The sequence below is a fragment of the Taudactylus pleione genome, unplaced genomic scaffold (genome assembly GCF_031769625.1).
Source record: "Taudactylus pleione unplaced genomic scaffold, aTauple2 ptg000436l, whole genome shotgun sequence".
NCBI classification, from domain to species: Eukaryota; Metazoa; Chordata; class Amphibia; order Anura; family Myobatrachidae; genus Taudactylus; species Taudactylus pleione.
In genome coordinates, this window is record NW_028284838.1 from 458,274 (window position 1) to 478,187 (window position 19,914).

At 41.6% G+C, this 19,914-nt stretch overlaps 1 protein-coding gene across 3 annotated transcripts in view; it reads right to left on the minus strand.

Annotated features, from left to right (window-relative positions):
• Positions 1–1,376: 1,376 nt before the first annotated feature.
• The window catches only part of MLF1 (myeloid leukemia factor 1), a 36,751-nt gene continuing 18,213 nt past the window's right edge, over positions 1,377–19,914 (minus strand). For 2 of the 3 annotated variants that reach the window (XM_088447632.1, XM_088447631.1), the window contains 5 exons: positions 18,367–18,453; positions 12,267–12,395; positions 7,598–7,757; positions 5,518–5,659; positions 1,377–1,536 (listed from right to left, as the gene is read on the minus strand). In XM_088447632.1, coding sequence (XP_088303758.1) covers positions 1,506–1,536; positions 5,518–5,659; positions 7,598–7,757; positions 12,267–12,395; positions 18,367–18,453 — 549 coding nt within the window. In that variant the 3' untranslated portion in view covers positions 1,377–1,505. Of the gene's footprint in view, positions 1,537–4,669; positions 4,751–5,517; positions 5,660–7,597; positions 7,758–12,266; positions 12,396–18,366; positions 18,454–19,914 lie in introns of all 3 variants that reach the window. The other variant, XR_015869835.1, reaches the window with a different exon arrangement.

The following is a 19,914-nucleotide window of genomic DNA, read 5'->3' on the forward strand; positions in this document are numbered from 1 at the left end:
TCTGTGCAGAAAGACTTTCACAGGCTGCACAGATTTTATTCTTTTGTATTCACAGGTACAGAAGAAAACACTAATCACAGACCAATCTTTCTGATTGTCAGTTATTTGGGACCAGTCTCCATCCTGCTTTCAGAAGTGGTTTCTTCCATGTTTGCAGCCAAAACTGAAGTACTACTAGTGCTTCCTGCTTCTCACAACCAGCCCGATGCTTCTTTCATGTGCAGAACACTGAACCCCATCTTGGCCTGCAGCATTAGGAAGGTGTGTCACTGAGAACCATGAGAGAGGTGAGCCCCTGCTAAAGAAAAGAACCTAGCTAATAGACCAGGAAAACACCAGGGAAAAGGAGGAGCCGCACATTTTTAGACACCTTTCTCTAACTACCGTACAAGGGACTTAACCATTAGAAGGGCTGCCATGGAGTACTGAAGGAGAAAAAGTGTTCCCTGAAAAGCACATATGGCCTGATTCAGCATGGATTGCAATTTCAACTGCGTACGCAGATTGGCCGATGGTGTGTACTGCACATGCATCGCAGTACGCCGCCCAGTATTGCGGCTGCACGGAGATCACGTACGCAGATACAAAGCCTTCGCAGAGTCAGTGACGGGACGTCAGTGTTTGGAGGGTGGTGACGGGAGAGTGGTCAGAGAAACGCAGACGTGCCTGTTCGTTTGAACACCATTTCCTGGGGGTACATAAATTAGCCACTGTGACAGCAGTCGCAGCTTGAGTACTCACTGCGTGCGATGAGACGGCTGAGACAGATGAGACCTGCTGTAATTCTGCGTGAGGGGCTGATGTTACTGATGTATACACAGGATTGCAAGCGATAGTGGGCGTCTGTGCCGGGGGAGCAGTTGCAAACATATTTTCGCAAAAGAACTGTGTGCGTAATCGCAGCTGTGAACGCAATAGTGATCCGTAGTGAATCAGGCCCAGTTAGGTAAATGCTCACCACAATGTTTGCTTTTTTTTTTTTTTTAAGTAAAGGTCTCAATAAATCATAAGCTAATTAAATAAAGTCATGTAAAATGTGGAAAAACCTTCTGAGCATTAGATACATAATTATAACGCTGACCGCTGCATAGGCCAAGCACATACATCTACACTATTAAAATTATATCCTGATGTTGGTACATCATAAAACTACAATCTTAACAAAGTAATACTAAAAAAAAATATATATATATATATATATATATATATATATATAAAAATATATACACAAACACACTTTGGAACTGTAATGAATATATATACTGCATCATATCTGACTCAGGATGGCCTGTATCTTAGAAGAGAGGCGGCTAATTATCGGTGATAAATGGGAGAACTGACTGACAGACTTTTAGAAATAAAATGCAGAACCAATGAAATGCGCACATCTTATTTATTTTTGAAGCCCTGATACAAAGTGTATGCTCACGTCTCGCCTATATTACCAAATGTTCTGTTTACTTATGAAACGCTGTTGTTACAAGTCACATGCTATGAAGTGTCTTCTAGATGACCATTTTTGAGATGTTCCGTTCCCTAGAATAAAAAAAAAATTTAAATTATTATTATTTGTAACAGCAGACAACAGAGAACAAACAAAACATGACTATACTGTAGATAGGATATAATTTATTATAGTCAGGTCATTTAAGTACAGGTGGCAGATCCAACTCCGATGGCAATTTTCTAGTGAAATAAATTAAGCACAGCCAGACTTCTATTCATGAGGTTCTGAATCTCACAGGCTACATGCTCATAACGGTGTGTAGTCATGTGTGTAGGTGAGAGGACCACTATAAAATATTGATTCCATACAAGTGCACCAGCAACTTTCACTAAATACAGTCTTATCTTTCTGGCTCCCATATGTATTTTAACCAAATCTTTGTATAATTTAGGTAGAATTTATTCTTAGTTTCTTTGCCCTTGGATACAACACTGCTTAGCTCTGCTCATCATATCTAGGTTATAGCTAGAGATGAGCGGGAACCGGCCCCATCCGAACCTCCAAATCAGAGACAAGAACCGAGCTCGGCTCGGGTTTTCCCGCCTGACTCCGATCTCAAAACGAGGCAAAAAAAACGTTATCCCCCCACTGTCGGATTCTCGTGTGTTTTGGATTCTGTAAAGGTCCCGGTGATCGGCGCCATTTTCACTCCGGGTGTGGATGGTGAACTGAACAGACGTGTTGCTGTCATTGTCTGCGTCAGTGTGTTGTCCAACTTTTCCTGACGGGGTCTGGGGCTGAAGGCTGCTGCTGTGTTGTCCAAAAAAGGGGCTGCAGTATATAAAAGGGGGGCTTCAGTGGGTGCAGCAGCTGCTGTGTTATACATAAGGGCTGCCGCTGTGTTGTTGTCCTGTCCATCAAGGGGCTAGGGCTGCAGTCCATAAAGGGGTGCTGTGTTGTCTGGGGGGGGGGGAGGTGCTCTGTCAATCAGGGGTGCACTTCCCCAGTGTAAAAAAAAAAAAAAGTGCTTTGTTTGCGTGCATGTTTTAGTGACACCCAGACCGCAGTTTATCGTCCACATATTTGTGACTCTGCAGGTGGTCTGTCCGCACTCGGCAGGGGTGCTTTGTTGTAGTTATAGCAAAGGGCAGCCACAACAACACTACATAGGTCCTAATTTAAATAGAACATACAAACAAAAAAAAATATTTTAGTAAAAGCTGCTGGAAGAGATGTAAGTTTCCTGGAAGTGGTACAGCAATTTTAGATTTGCATGGAAAGGCTGAAAGAAAGTTCCTCTCCCACCTAACAGAACAATGGTGAGTGCGATACATATCTGAGAAACCATTCATGTTGCAGAGATTATAGGTACAGGTGATAGATCTGGGGTTGCCAGATGGTCACTCACTCCCACTGCATGAAATAAGCTAAATAGAAGAGAAAACCACCAGTAGAGTAAGACGAAGGTCATTCAATAGTAACAATAATATGTGAAAAGGCTTACCCAGGAAAAGGAGGGTCATGGGTGGAGTATGAAAATAGGTGGTTCTGGTTCCATAAGGATAACTGCACTATACCAACTATTTCTGAATTCTACATAGTTTATGCTGAATTTTACGTCATGTAAAATACCTAATGTAGCAGCTTTCTATTAAATAACCCTAAGACCTAACTCTAACCTTGTAAGAGAGTCATCTTATCAAAAATAACTAGTACTAGCATTCAGAAAAAGTCCCTCATCACTTAGCAGAAGTAAAGATTGTGGTTATGAGGGGTATGTTTTTTACACAGCCCAATTAGTAAACCTTACTACAGGAATCCATTCTGTTTGCATGAGCCTTTCAAAGTGCTCTTTAAGGCCTCCATACATGGTGCGATTCAAAGTTGGTAAGATGTGTTGTACGATTGCCCTTGTAATTCTTCATAAGATGTGGTCAAATGGTGTACGATTGATCGTTCCGATCATAGGATAGGATGCATAGAAGTGTATCACATTGTACTCAAAAGATCGTAGATCTCTCTGCAAAACCATCTGATCTGCGATCCAACAAGACGACGGCGGGGACACGCATAGGGGTCGGAGAACACACAGAAAATACCTATTTTCATACGATTGGTCTGTACAACCCGTCGAAACTGTCCATATCGGGTAAAAAATCATACCGTGTATGGGTACCATAAGTGAAATCAGACGCCCATTTATATGAGCATGCAGCACTTTTACAGTAAATGTATAAGTCCGCGGTCACAATGGCCTCTGTAGAGGTCCAAAATTTGCACCTTTTAATGGGACGAGTTGGTGGCATTCCCTGCTCAGTTTGTATTAGACACATGAATGTAAAAACAAAAAGACGACTTTGTTTTGCACAAGGAGAATATGTAAATGAGATAATGGAGAACTTATTGGGGAAGGTGGGGTTCTCACTGCTTTGTGGGAAGGTGCACAGCCTTTACATTACACAAAATTAACTTGGTGTTTATCATCTGAGCTTAGGTTTCATGTTATATTTTCAATAGACACACTTTTGCAAAAATATGCATTTCTATGAGCAATACAACCTATGCGATATATAAAATTAAAGCTACACAAACGTGACACGTAATACTGACAGTTGTACAGTGTACCCTCACTCTTCTGAAAAATTTGTATAGGAATGTAAGGAATGTAAAGCGCTGAAGAGTATGGTGCTTTGTATAAAGGATATGGGATTGTTATTGAGTGGGCTTTATTGCAATGTGCGGTCTCTGTTCTAAAAATGGGTGCAAATATAAAGTTGGGGCTCATTGGGAGAAAGTACTTTTAGTAAACACTTTCTTTTTGAAAGGACACAAGTAATAAATACAAAGCATATACACAGTAGGGAAGACCGTGTGCACAAGGTCAGCATTTACTGTGAAAAATAGGGACGACCATACAACATAGTTCAGGTCAGACATTGACATCACGTAGACAAGGTTCTTGAGAGGAGGGGGGTTGGGTTCAGGGCAGAGAGTCAAATAATAGTATATGAGGCAGAGGCTGTTCCATCAAATGGAGTCCAAAGAGGTGGCTAATGTAAAGGGGATGAGGTCTCGGTATAAGGTAGTGAGTATAGTAGGAGGGGAGTGTAAGAACTCTCAGAAGAGCCAAAATAACCACACCAAGTTAAAGAAGTCTGGTCTACCATAAAGGGAGTAGGTAATCTTCTCCATGCATGAGACATGCCAGATGCATTTACTGACCGCTGAGAGGGGAAAGCTTCTGCTTGATGCAACCATAGATTGGGCAGCTGCTAGGACATGTTGTCGAGTGCCTTGAGAGGCCTTGGGGGGGTAAAAGGAGAGAAAAATCCATGGTTCCTTAGGGATCTGATCATCCAACATAAAGTCAAGTGACTTTTGACCCAAAATATACTTTAGGACAGGTCCAAATATGATAGAAAGTTCCCCATGTGGCCACTTCCCCCTCTAGCAAGTCGGGTCTACTAAGGGAAACATTTTGTCCATTTCGGTGATAACACCAACAATACAAAATTTTATAGATGATATCCTTGATAAGCATGGAAATCGTGGAGTTGGATACACTTGCGTTGACCTCCTGCCATTTATCTTCATTGGAGGTGGACTGCTGACTGACTTCCAGTTCAGCTCATGTTTGCAGTAGTGGTCAGAACATGAGGTTAACAGCATACAATAGATTTACAATTCAAACACATTACATGGTAATTATTACACATATTATATACGTGAGAAGCATAAATACCTTTTTAAACCATTTCATAATTTATTTTTGCTTTAACAAACCCAGTCGGTTAGCTGCTGCCCCTTGGTACAAAATGTTGACATGGACATTATGTTGACAAAGGATAAGTCAACATGCACAATGTTGACAGACAGCATATCGACATAACACTTTTCTCCTGTTAACATTTGTATAAGGTTGTCCCTCTTTACTGCCAGATATTTCTTCCATCTCCAGGACCAGAACAAATTTCATGTTTTTGTGAAGTAGTACCACAATGAATACCTTAAATTGAAAAAGTGTGTATAAACAATTTCCGCCATTTCCCATGTAATCATATCAGACTCACCTCCTTGACACATCAGGGGGTCCTATTTTTGTGGAATAGTGAGCACTTTGACGTTTTGGAGCTTCTAAGGGGAAATTGTTTTCAAAGGAGTGGAACTTTGAGATCTTCCGGTCCCACTCATTGTTAAACAACGGTGCCTCCGCTGAAATACAAGAAAACTTATCAGACCAATTACCACATGTAAGCATCTAATCATCTATATAGAATTGTTGTTAATAGCATTAATATGCTTGGTGGTGTTAATAAAATGGATATGCAGTGACAATAAAGGCAATAGATATCATTAATGTAGGACAAAATGGCCACACCTGTGGTGGAACAGAAAGTTGCACAGGCAGAGTGAAGGTATTCCCACTGAAACATGAAGCAGACACATTGCCGTGCCTCAATTTGTGGACCACTAGATACAATATTTTGTGAGCACGGTGCAAAGTGTACTGACAACAAGGGGCTAGTTTTTGTTATAGTAGAAGCACACCAAGATCATGGTCGCTCTATTATAGACTAAAACTTATAGTGGAAACCAGCTCATTCTGTATAAGTTTTAGGCATGGCTGAGGATTTAGGGGGAAAGTTTTTAATTAATTTTTTTTTTTTTAAATAGTTCACTATACATTGAGAAGGAATTAATTACAGGTGACAAGATAACTTGCAAATGCACTACTATGCCGAACGTGTCCTTAAAAGGTATAGGCCGACAATGTTAAAGTGAATTTGTAGGTGTTCTACAAGCATTTAATTAAAAGCTTCTCGCATACAGGTGACATGTAATAAGGTCAGACCAGATGTGACTCACTGATTTATTTGAGCTATGAATTAGGCTAAACCAAGAACAGAAAACTTCATTCTATTGAAAGGGATGGTACTAAAAAAGGTTAGGAGTTTGGACTTTGATGTGAATATTACCTTTTTTGGCCGTAGACCCCCCCCTCCACACATATACACCCAAAACTGCAGAATAGACATAAGGTATGGCAAATACGTGCATGAAAATAGAACAGTACAGTATATATAGAATTTGCATATATTAAAACTAAAGTATACAAAAACAAAAAACATTCGGCAAGAACAAGGAGATTACATATTGTGTTAAATTAAACACTTTATATAAAAGAGACCTTTCAGCTGTGAAAAAAAGGGCACTTTTCATGTATTATTTTTCGGGACACATCAGGTCCTGAAAAAAATCCACGGTAAATGCCGGCGTCGGGTGGCACTTCGGGGCAATTCATTAGCAGCGCTAATTTAGAGCTGCTAATTGGAAACTGTCGTATGCATGAGAACCCAGGCAAACTAAAGTTGTTTAAGGAGGATCACCCCAATCCAAGGCAGACTGTCGAAACGAGACCACAACCATCTTGAAACAATCAAAGAAGCAAAAACAATGGCCTCCTAGAGCCACACGTTGATGAATAGGACCTGGAAGCAATATGAAGCAGGAGAGCAGAGTACTTGTGTAATATAAGTGACCCCCCCGAGGGGCCAAGGAGGTCAGTCCATTATTAGCAGGAGCTTTACAGGCCAGCATGGAGGAAGCATATAGATGTATCCACATACATCTTACTTCCTATCAGAATGAAGTCCAGAAGATAGCTCTTCACACGTGACCCAGGGTGCGTGGCTGCACTGAACAGAGGGATGAATATATAATGAAAGGACCAGGAAGTGACAATGTAGCACCGTGTAGTGTATGACACAGATCAATACTTGCTAACTAACACCAAGGAGCAACTGGCGGCTGTCAGTATATGCAGGAGAGGTCAGCAGAACTAGCTCTGAAGAAGCAGGTACAGACGGCAGCCGCAACCTCCGGAACAGCAAACAGGATGCTTGAAATGGAGACCAGCAAAGATGGCCACAGCACACAGGAGGTCCAGACAACAAAGGCATTTTCACAGAGAGCCAGGGAAAAGCAGCCGCAATGCAACAGCATTTAGACGCACTTTTAGCTTGCTTCCAATTGTGGTGAGGTGGTGTAGACATGAACATCCTCATTTACGAAGCACACAACATTTGTGTCCAAGAACCATAGATCATCAATATACTTGCAATACAGAACCCACAAATTAACAGCACTCACATTCATCCAGATTAAGAAATTCCTGGTCGACTTCATGGTTCCCCGTTTTGTTGTTTTTTAACTTCTTGACAATATGGGCACGATCTTTAATGTGATGTCCAACTGCTATTTTTTCCACTCCACTTTCAGAATCACGGACCGCTTTCTTAGTTTCTTTCAGCTGCAAAAAAAAATTGCACTCGAATGTAAATATTGTTGTAATTACAATGTGTAGGTACACTAAATAGTGTATTTTTTAAATTTGAGTATACTATTTTTGTAATATTCTGTATCAAAGACATTGCATTACGGAACTGAAAAATACCAGAGATTACTGGCATATTTAGAACTAGATATGTCCCTCATGCCCTCTTTTACCCTCACTGACTGCATTTTGACTGAGCAAGTATGAAAAACTGTCAGTCCCTCTCAAAGGATCCCCCTCACCGATACCTCATAGAGTAAGTCACCATGAACATCAAGTAATGAATCCTGGCAAGTCTCTGAGCATTTCAATTCTTTTCCTAGCTCTTTGGTTCACAGGACAACTGAAGGAATGTAAGCTTTTTTTTTTTTTTCTTTTTCAACTTTGGCTCATCCAGGCTAAAGGGGGGCATCCACCACACGATTTTAGCAGGCGATTGAACGATAACGACATCGTTATCGTTCAATCGTTTAAGAATAGGTTATAAATCGTGCAGTGTTTGGTCGTTAACGATCACCGATGCGCGATCCCGCTGGTCGTTTGATCGTCTCGTCAGTCGACTGAACGTGCAGGTCAATTTCACTTGATCTATTAAAGATAGACTGCAAGTCATTTGCAAATCGTTCAGACTGAAAGATAAAATTTCAAGGGAAAAAAATCAAGGGACAATCGTTTAAAGATTGGACAGGGAGTAGATAGTCTAGTGGATGTGCCCCATAACAGGGCAACTGAAAAACATCATACATCTCTCTAGGTAAAACTTAATGACAATACTACCCCTACTGTGAATTAATTTGTATACTTGTAGGTTTAGCTTTTGATTTATTGAAGTGGCTCTCATACTCAGTCCTCAGGACCCCACACAGGTCATGTTTTCCAGCTCACCCAGCAGGTGCACAGGTGTGTTCATCACACAAGGACACATTTTAAAAGATCCACAGGTGGAGCTAATTATTTAACTTGTGATTCTGTGAGGAGCCCTGGAAACAAGCACTGTTTGGGGTCATGACGACAGAGTTTGAGAACCTGTGGTTTATTGTGTTGGGTTTACTTCACCCTGACTCCTTGGGACAGTAGTACACTCGAGTCTACATCAGATGTATCAGTCTACAATAGTTGCAAAGTTGGGATAAATGTCCAAGAATAGCTTCTTACCCACAAAAATGTCCTAACCTGGTTCTGAGCAGGAGGGAAGGCCATTTTGTGCATTTTTGGTTTTTGAATTTTGTAGTTTAACTAGCCCCTTACTAAATGAATAGCTCAGGCATTTGGCTTATTCCAGGCCATATTGTACATTTGAAGGGGCTATCAATTAAACTACAAACCTTAGCGAGTCAGGCACAGCTTGAACCATTGGCATCAGATAAGTGTCTTATTTAAACATTATTTTCTCCTAGGAACTTGAAAGAATGTGTCTCTGGTCCTCCTCACAAAAACATATTTCTACTGTTCAGACAAGGTGTCTTATATAGCATGTTCTCCACTGAGACAGGAAACCTTTTATATTTTACCATTTGAGGGCTAAGAAGGAGTGGGACTCATCTTCAGAAGGTACAATTCAGATGACAAAGTTCCACTCGTCTTGGGCACTCAAGTGCTGTAGCCAAGTTTAAAATCTACTTAGTCACCAATGCAATCAGTACCGATGGGGCGCCAAGGAGAAGGGTGCTTAAGAGAGACATCACCGTGCAGTCAAGGTGTAAAAAAAAAAATCTTTAGTGCAGAGGTTGGGTGGTGGGTCGACTGAAAGTCTCCTATCTTCTGTCATTTCCCCTATTCCGGCATCTAGATACATGGGGACGCGACAATAATTCCATGCACTGCAGAAAAAAAAAGGACGTCAAAGGGTAATGGGGGGGGGTGTAGTAGGTATTACCGCCAGCCGCATGGTTCAAATCCTGACAGCGGAAGTCCAGCAGGGGTGAAGATCCCGTTCGCTAATTAAGGTAAGTACCGTTAACCTAATTCCCTACCCTAACCCTCCTTAGGGATGCCTAACCCTAACCTCTCCCCCTAGTGCCTAAACCTAACCCCCCCTTCCCCACAGCCTAAACCTAAGTATCCTGGGGGGTGGTGCCTAACCCTAACCTCCCTCCGGGGGTGCCTAACCCTACTGTCTGCGCTCGGCTTACCTTTGTTCGGTATGCTGGGCAGCCGGCGTAGGTCTAATGACAGGCGTCAGGATTTTGACGCCTGTCATTAGTATTTTGCCGGGATTAGACAGTCGGGAAGCCGGCGGTCGGCATTTAGACTGTCGGCTTCCTGACTACATCCCAATGGTGGATCATCATAAGCTTCCATTAACTCAAAGTGCACACTTTTAATGGATATCAGTACAAAAGTCTATTAGAGGCCAAAAGCAAAGTATTTTGGGCTCTTAAAAGGAGTCAAATGGACTTTTTGTATTTTTTAAGAACACTGAAATGAGAGAAAGTGTCTTTCAGCAAATAAATGCACTAGATACATTTGGGGGTATAAAAATGGCTGTAAGAGAATTTTTGTTGCGTCAGTTTTGCCACTTTTAAACATTTGTTAAAAAAATAAATAAATCAGTAACTCCCACCTGCAAGTTTAAAAAGAACTGTCCCATCAATACAACAATCCCATATACCGGTCCCATATCTTTTAACACATTATTCTGAACTTTGCAGAATATCACCCCACAAAGTGCCTAATGAATCATTGGGGGGGTGGAGGGGGTGTTCCAGGGTTTTTGAACAATGGGAATGTGGCAGCCGCTGTTTCTTTGTACTTTGGCTATGCAACAACATGTAAATGCCTCAGGTGGCGTCTTGTGTTAAAAGAAGTTGCCTGACAGATCTCTGATCAACTGTGTGACCATCGGACATTCAGATAATACTCAGGTTACTCAGAATGTCTGAGTAAATCACGCTGCTGGGGACAGTGTTACTCGATCCAAGAACACAATAACTGGCTTCGGGCAGACACGCCCCCATTTTCTGCAATGCTTCCAGTTGCCACCCTTATTGGCCAGCAGCATGTCGGGGCACTGTGACCGACATCGCAGAAAACAGATCTGCACATGCACGTGTGGCTCCTGCGCAGATTTGCAAACATCAGAGATTTACATAAATACCAGATTTACATAAATCTCTTTAATCAGGCCCAAAGTCCCAACATTTTTACCTTAAAATAGGGATTTTCCAACTTTACACTTGCTCAGGGGATTCGAAGAAAAAGCCCAGTTAAGTCCTATGGAAAGCTAACACGCGTTAACTTGTGCAACTAACTGAATAGCAAACAATTTGCGACCAGCTGCGTTAACCTGTTTACATGGCTAAATTCATCTTATCACAGCTCATTGAAGTCCCCTAAAATATATTTAATCTCTTGCTGCCTTGGACAGTGGCAGAATTACTGTAGGTGCAAGGGGTGTAGCCGTTAGGTCAGGAAGGGAGTAGTCCCCTACTCATTTCCATAAAGCACCCACAGCTCTGCACAAGGTAAAACACAAGCTTATAAGCCATCCTCTCCTTACTCTATTCAGAGCACAGCAGGGGACCTGGTAAGCTACAGCGGCATTGCTGGGCCCCCTGTTAAGGTTTGCTATGGGGCCCGGCGATACAGTGTTCCACACCTGACCTTAGAACATTTGCTATCTTAATTGTTAATGTTAATTAAGGTTTTTTTTTACTTCAATTCGTAGGACTATTCATATAGGCAGCCGACTATCAAATACTGCGCTACAATTCACAATTTTATTTTTATTGAATACTGCGACTTGTAAAGGTCATGATGTATTTTAGTCTTTTTGGCATGGTGCGGCTGTTATTTTTATATTATTATTAGTCAGTGATGGTCCTCACCTAAATAGAAGCTGTGCAGCCTTCAGCACGCTCCTTGACATACTAGCTAATACTCATACCTTAACATTTTCTACACAAAACGCATTAGTGAATCATGTTGCCAAGTGACTGGCCGTGGACATAACCAAGCATATTATTAGAGACTTCTGCTAGGCAAATGCTTCACTGACAGTTTGCTATCCTCTGCTTCCGCTTACAGAACACATAGAAGTGACATGAGCACAGCGCATAGGTTTAAATCCATATATCTTGATGGTATAAGTACAGTAGCTGTAAATAAGCCAGTGACGAGCCAGCTTTCAATCACGCCGTGCAGTAGTAAAAGGCAGATACTTGCAGCTACTAACTTGAAGGTAAAACACAGATTATAATAAACCCTGATAGTGCTACAGTTTCATATAGTTGGAGCAAAGTGTTTGTGATTTACTTTTTGAATTAACATTAGTTAATAAACCACACTAGTTTATAGAGTTTCTCAGGCACTAATTGCAAGTAAAATGATAAAAATGTGCACATTAATATGACTGCTAAACGCTCACATTTTCTTAAACTCCCACCCGATTACATTTGGCCCTTAGTATTTTAGACTAGTTACATTTCATCTGACTTATTGATGGAGACTTAAAACAAATTTCAGCACAACAGGAATGATACTCACACCGCCAGGAGCTTTGCGGGTTTGACTTGACGCTTGGAAAATCTTAGCGGGCTCATCTCCAGTCTTGGAGTATGTCATTACTGTAGAGGACTGAAATGTGTGAGCGTCAGGCCGGTCTGCCAATCCTTCCTAGAGAAACAAAATCACAACAGTAAGAAATGAAACATAAATGTGAGCCTGGCATGGTTTCAGTTTTATGATATAACAAATTAGGGGCAAACGCAGGATTTCTGGAGGGGGGTTTCCAAATGCTTTATTTTAGAGTGAGTGTGGCCAATCCATGAAGAGGACATAATTAACACTTAACCAGCTTTAATATGCATCATACAAAAGTGTAGTGTACGGTCGCCATGAACCACTGACTAGGACAGCTGCTGTCCACCGTTTTCAGTTTTACAGATTGAAGAGAGATTCAAACACACAGCAAAAACATTACACACGGCACAAAACCATTGCTTGTGAAAGGGACTAATCCACAGGAAAAAAAGCGGACAGTTTTTTGCCGTCTGGACAAACAGTTTTGTGTGAGAAACTAGCCTAACACTGTATGTTTTCCAGACCTCCTAGTTGGTACGCACGTGCATTCGTTACTGGCGGACACATGCTAAAAGATCCACAGGTGGTGCTAATTATTTCATTTGTGATACTGAGGAGAACATGCAGCACTAGTAAAATGATATTACATAATATTTCTATTGTGGTCATGGCGTGGCCGGGGGAGGAGGGTTTCCAGACAACCGGACACCCCCCCCCCCCTGCCCCCACCCGTAGACTCCAGGCACACTCTAGTGCCCGGAGTCTACTGATGCTCCTGTGGCTGACCAGCCGCCTCAGTCATCTGCCGGCCACCGGGGAGAGAGGAGGGGGCCTCGCACAGGGAGTGCACACGGGCCCCCTCCTCTCTTAAGACGCCCCTGATTTGTATGTTCTTGTATTGTGTGCACAATGGAACTTGGAATGAAAAAATCTGCGGCTGCTACATTGTAGCACTTTGTATACAGATATGCAGTCGCACAAATACTCAGCACAGTCTGTTGGTGCATCCTAGTTGCATTGCAATTTAGATGCATTTTTTTGGCAAAAAAAAGTAGATGCCGGGCGCTAGCAGAGTCTCACGGGACATGGCACGCCGAGAGAGGCTTTTTAGTGCAACTGCAGCAAAAGATGTGTAAAGGTGGGTAAACATTAGATGTGTACCTATTATGGACGACAATGTGCGCTCCCGCAGGTCATCCAACGGGGTCGTTCCGTCGGCGTGCATGTAAGGCCAATGGAACGACCCAGCTGCCGACGGCAGGCAGGTGAATGGAGATATCGGGTAGTCGGCCCTGGATCATATAATGCATCGCTGAGTACACACATCGGTAAGTGTGTACCCAGCTTAAGGACACATCCGTATAATAGGGGATTGAATATTGGGATAGATAAAAGGAGAAGTGAGTGATGTCTATGTTGCGGAGCGGTGTGGTAGCACAGGGTGTGTTCCAACACGCAGATTTCTAGTACCACAATAAGGCTGAGGTCACACTTCAGTTACCCAACCAGTGTTTTCTAGGTCAGTAAAAAGCAGAACATCTCTTCTATTTATTCATATCATTAAACTAAAGTGAATGTGACCTGCTATTTGCTGGCACACTAACATTTCCCAAAGCTTTGAACACTCACTAAACAGGTCAAATCCAGCTCCATTGAAAAAATGTAAAACACTCTACCCGGTCACACACAAGCTATACAAATCAACTGAATAATAAAAGCTGCATTTTCCAACTGCATTTAAGAAACTCTCTCATTACTTTTCAGATTATTTGTTAGCAAACACACTAATAAAACACAAGGTTGACACCTGCCTATCTGTTGCTATTATGGGTCTCAGTAAAGCTTAATATACACATGCAGTACTGCTGTTACTAGTGTGCCATGTCTTTGGGAGAGCAAGTGTGAGCTTACGAGCCGAGAGCACGATTATAGCACTATGATCCCAGGGCTAAAGTGTCTCACATACGAGGGAAGATTATATTTTATTTTTTTTAACCCAGGAGCTGCAGCATTAGAGGGGGGATAATATTACTACATTAAAGTATGAATAACTCATATACAGACTTGGCTGGTACACTGTACACATAAGCAAGTCTGCCCAGCCTTGCACCATGACCAAACATGGCATAAGGTTACAATTGAGTGAATGTGAAGTGTTATTTATAGCAAATTAATATTTAAGTATAAACATGATGCATTAAATCAAGTATTGGTATAGACGAGGCGTATTCTTGGAAAGACTAAACATATCTATGTTTGGCATATGAAGTGTTGAAAAGCTTTTATTAATTGCCAGGAGGAACAGTGAATGGCGTTTTAGTCATGGCCCAGGGAAAATCTTGGCAGCAATTGTGGAGGGGGTGAAAAGTGTAACAGGATCATGTATACATCTATGTGACTAGGACTACCTCCATTCTGAAAAATAAACAGGACACATCAATGTCACACAAAATTTGTTCCGCATACTTTATTTTTAGCTTAGACTAGTGGTTTTCAAACTCAGTCTTCAAGGTTTTAAGGATATCCATGCTTAAGCACGTGTGACTTAATTAGTACCTCAGTCAGTTGATTAAACCACCTGTGCACAAGCACGAATAGCCTGGATTAATAGGGTGCCTTCGGACAGTTTGGGAACCCCTGGTTTTGCCGAAAAGATGAATTCAAAAATAAGTTTAATAAAGCACACATTTTTACAGTAAGCATAAACAAAATATACTGGTAATTTAGTTTCCGTGAAAGACTCAATGGCAGCCCTAACAATGTGTTACTGCACTGGTCAGCTGCGTAGAGACATGGAAAAGAAAAACCGCTGAAAGGACAATACGAGTGTGGCTGTCTCTGCCTCTATGGTCTTTGAGTAAGTTCCCAAGTGGTCACCGGAAAATACGGGTGGGAATATTGGGGCTGCCATGGAGTCTTTCACGGAAACAAAATTAAAAGTATAATACATGGATTATTTCCTCCTCAGACTCCAGCAGCCCAACAATGAGATGTAACATAAGCAATACCAATGTAGGGTGGGCTCATGATGTAAACCAACACTGATCATCACTGAAGACATTTTTATTGATACAAATTCTAAAGGATCTTCCCTTCCAACTTGGGCATCAGTTGAAAGATAATGTTGATAATGTGCAAACATTATTGAGAATGTGTCACCACCACCTTGGAAAATTCAATATCAGGATTTCAGGCACATCTGGCACACCTTAGTCACCTAATAAGCCTGTGCAACAACATATGTTTGACACATATTAGGGATTAAAAGTACTGGATCCCATGCCACTCTGCACTCATTTGTAGAATATTTGCATGTAGCTTACTTTCACTCTGGAGACAACCATCATGCACCAGTACTGTGTTTAGATGAGAGCCCCAATCTCTAGTGCTGGCATCTGGACACTCTCAGATCCTTCAACAATGGTTGTTTCCACCAACCAAGGGACTCCCTGCTGTAAGTTTGACAAGTTCCAGAAATATAAGATTGTAATTGAGTAAGTCCAGATAAAGGATCCTCTTAGGTCATCTTGCCCATGGAAGGATGTGGGTTGTGGAAGATACAGAGATATCCCTCTATTAAATGCTGTCCTGGGATTGAACGTGATGTGCCATATATTGAACTAGCTTATGTACCCGGTTTTACCAGGGTAGACCTTAGATATTTACGGTTTCCATCTCACCACTCCAGTAACATTAATTCTTCACCTCTATAGTAATGCATCACTGCTATAGTAAGACAATACCCACCCTCACCTGTGCACTAACATATTCCACTCCGTCACCTCTGTAGTAACACATTTCCCTCCCTCGTTGTAACACATTCGACAATCCCCACCCTCACCTGTGTAGAAATACAATCCCTCCCTCACACCTGTAGTAACAGTGCCTTCCGGGATGTGCGAGATTTCCGGTGCCGCAAGATACTGCGGTCCGAGGGAGTTAGAGTCCCGGAGCTGTCTGCACGCTCTACTCACCTGGTTGGTGAGGAGGTTTGATGTTGAGATCATTGTGGTGTGGGCGATGTCCTTTTCCTTTCTCCTACAGGAGCGCATAGTCAGTGACATTGAGGGTAGACACTAGACAATGTGCCCGATATGTCGCCAGATCGGACGACATATCGTCTAGTGCAGGGGTGGGCAATAAGCGACCCTCCAGATGTTGTTGAACTACAAATCCCAGCATGCATTGCAACATTTTTAGCATGGCCATATAGCAAAACTGTGGCAGGGCATGCTGGGATGTGTAGTTTTACAACATCTGGGGGGGGGGCGCTTATTGCTCACCCCTAGTCTAGTGTGTACCCAGCTTTAGTAACGGAAGATATCATCCTCCAAGTTACTAGCACCTTACACTGGTCAAGAGACTGGAATGTATCAAGCCTTGGAGAGAGATAAAGTTGGGAAGTTGCCCTAAGCAACCAATCAGCTTCTGTCATTTCAAATAAATGGCAGTTGATTGCTTTGGGTAACTTCTCCACTTTCTCTCTCTCCAAGGGGTATATTTACTGAAGTGCAGGTTTTCAGAAGTGGAATTGTCTCCCATACATAGTAACTAATCAGATTCTAGCTATTATCTTCTAGAAGGTGCTAGATAAAGGAGTAATCAGATCCAATATAGAAATATTCCTGCATGGTAAAGTACGCATTTCACATTATGGGCTGAATTCAATTCAATGCGTTGATGAACAGCGGCAGGAGAGAGTACCCGCAGCTATTCAATACACCGCGCTGTTTGCCTGGTCGGGAAGTGGTTAAGCCAGAGAATGCCGGTTCTCACGATTTAACCTGGGTGTTTAGTCGCTTGAACCGGCATTCTCCAACTAAAGCTGACAAACAGCTGCGCGCCCAGCACTTTTGTCAAATTTCTTCTCACATCCCCAGGGGGGTGCGAGAAGAAATCCTTTAGCCCGCTCAAATAGCGCAGTGTATTGAATAGCTGCAGGAGCTCCCTCCCGCAGCGATTCTTCTTTGCATTGAAACCTGCTCCATGAATGTTAATTATTTGGTATCTTGCAGTCTAGGAAAGGGTTTTGAAATCTAGGTGCAATATTATAGAAAGAGGAACCATACTAATAGTCGTATAGTCTGATAAATAGATTCTTACCCCATAGTTTGTGCTGTAACCAAGAAATAAATATATTTATATAATTACCAATTTATTCATAAACAGTTATTTATATAGTGCACACATATTACACAACGCTGTATAGAGAATAATGTCATTCCCATCAGTCCCTGTATCAGCAGAGCTTACAATTCCCATCAGTCCCTGTATCAGCGGAGCTTACAATTCCCATCAGTCCCTGTATCAGCAGAGCTTACAATTCCCATCAGTCCCTGTATCAGCAGAGCTTACAATTCCCATCAGTCCCTGTATCAGCGGAGCTTACAATTCCCATCAGTCCCTGTATCAGCGGAGCTTACAATTCCCATCAGTCCCTGTATCAGCGGAGCTTACAATTCCCATCAGTCCCTGTATCAGCGGAGCTTACAATTCCCATCAGTCCCTGTATCAGCGGAGCTTACAATTCCCATCAGTCCCTGTATCAGCGGAGCTTACAATACCCATCAGTCCCTGTATCAGCGGAGCTTACAATTCCCATCAGTCCCTGTATCAGCGGAGCTTACAATTCCCATCAGTCCCTGTATCAGCGGAGCTTACAATTCCCATCAGTCCCTGTATCAGTTCTAGCTTACAATTCCCATCAGTCCCTGTATCAGTGGAGCTTACAATCTATAGTCCATATCACACATACATATATACTAGGGTTCATTTTTGCCAATCAGCCTACCATTATATTTTTGATTTGTGGAAGGTAACAGGAGTTTCGGGAGGAAACCCACACAAACACGGGGAGAACATACAAATTCCACACAGATGGGGCCCTGGTCTGAATCCTTTTGTGAGCCAGCACCTTGTACAATGGATAAAAGCACATGCTTTTCCACTTACACAGGAACCATTTTGCTAATTCAATCATCATTCTTTACTTAAAACATCTTACTGATTAAATAAATCAGAGAAAATAAAATACAAAATTTAAAACAAATTTAAAAACACTTACGATTTGTTTGTGCATGTCTATCATTCTGTTCCTCATGTTTGCCATCACACTGTCAAAGGAGTGGAAAGTATCCTTGAAGTCAGTGGCCTAAAATTAAAAAATAAAAATAAAGTTGTATACTTACACAAGACAGTATATAGTTCTTATTTCCCAGCAATGTCAGTTTGCAACAGTATTATTTCTATCATATGGAGCTTAATGAATAATTTGCAAAGACAAAATACAACTAAATTATATTTCTCTTTGGGGGATAAAAAGTCACCCCATTGGCACGATATTAATGCTAAAAGTGTCCCCTGCTGCAAAGAAATAAAGGAAATAGAAAAATCCCAAAAAGGTGCACTGCAACTGCAAAGAGGGGAGCGAAGGAGGTGCTGTGGCTGGAGGCAGCGGCAGACACTGTGGGTAGGCAAGTTACACAAAGATAATCCCAGGCAATGCTAGGCAAAACTGATTGTAACCAGTGTTACATAAAAACCTACTTAAATATACGTTCACAGACATTAAAGTAACTAAGTTTAGCAGTCTGTATATATTATCATGGATCTCGCTAAACTAAAGGTTATAATGGATTGATTTTACATTGAATAAACAGGTCTGAATATAGCTGTCCTGAGATATATCGCACTCCCAAGTTATCAAAGGACTATAGTGAAATTAAAATATGAAGTAAGATATTAAAGTGAAAATATAAGCAAAGTAGTGTTGGTGGCTTGTTTCACATGAACATACAGATTATTATAATGTTTCATGCAAATCAATCACGTGTTCCTATAATAAGTATTCCATAATATAATTTTCCCAAAATATCGATAATAAAAATCATTAAAAGGGAATCTGTCAGAAATAATAAAATCATTTGTTTTAAAATCTACCTCTCCAGTGCTTCTAAATTAGACAGAAAAGGGAAAACAGTGTTATTTAAATAACCACGTTTCTCTCATACAATAAACAAATGCAGTTTTTCCCCATGATAAACTCTCCTTAAGCAAATTTTAACAGCACAACAAGGAAATGGAATTAAACGGTAATGTAAAGGGGCCAAACACTAGCGACGGATTGTCGCGTTCCTGCGATGCCGGGTTACAGGATTAGCGAAATCCATTGATTTGACGATTACTATCAAAATATGATTGCGATTTGCAAATGGGTGAAATTTAACATGGAGAACTTCATGATCCTCCGACGGATCGCGGAACATTGATGGCTGCCGGTCATCAGCGTTTCCGTTCCAGCCCGCAGAAGCCGGCAAACTGTCAGATAGTGTATGGGGGCCTTTAACATAAAAAAAGTGTGTGATAAATTAGAGGACTTCTTGTATGTAGGGTATGAAGAGACTGCAGATATGACATATATAAATAAAGCATTAAGGGGAGTATGGAGGGACACCCGACACCAATAAATAGGTTGTGGGAATTTTCCTTAATTAACAAGTCACTGAGACTTCTCGTGTTGCATTCCAGATCTCCATGTTTGTAAATAACCATTGGGGTTCTGCTGTACATGCATGGGAAGCTTTGTGATCTCCTATACAACACATCCCTTTGC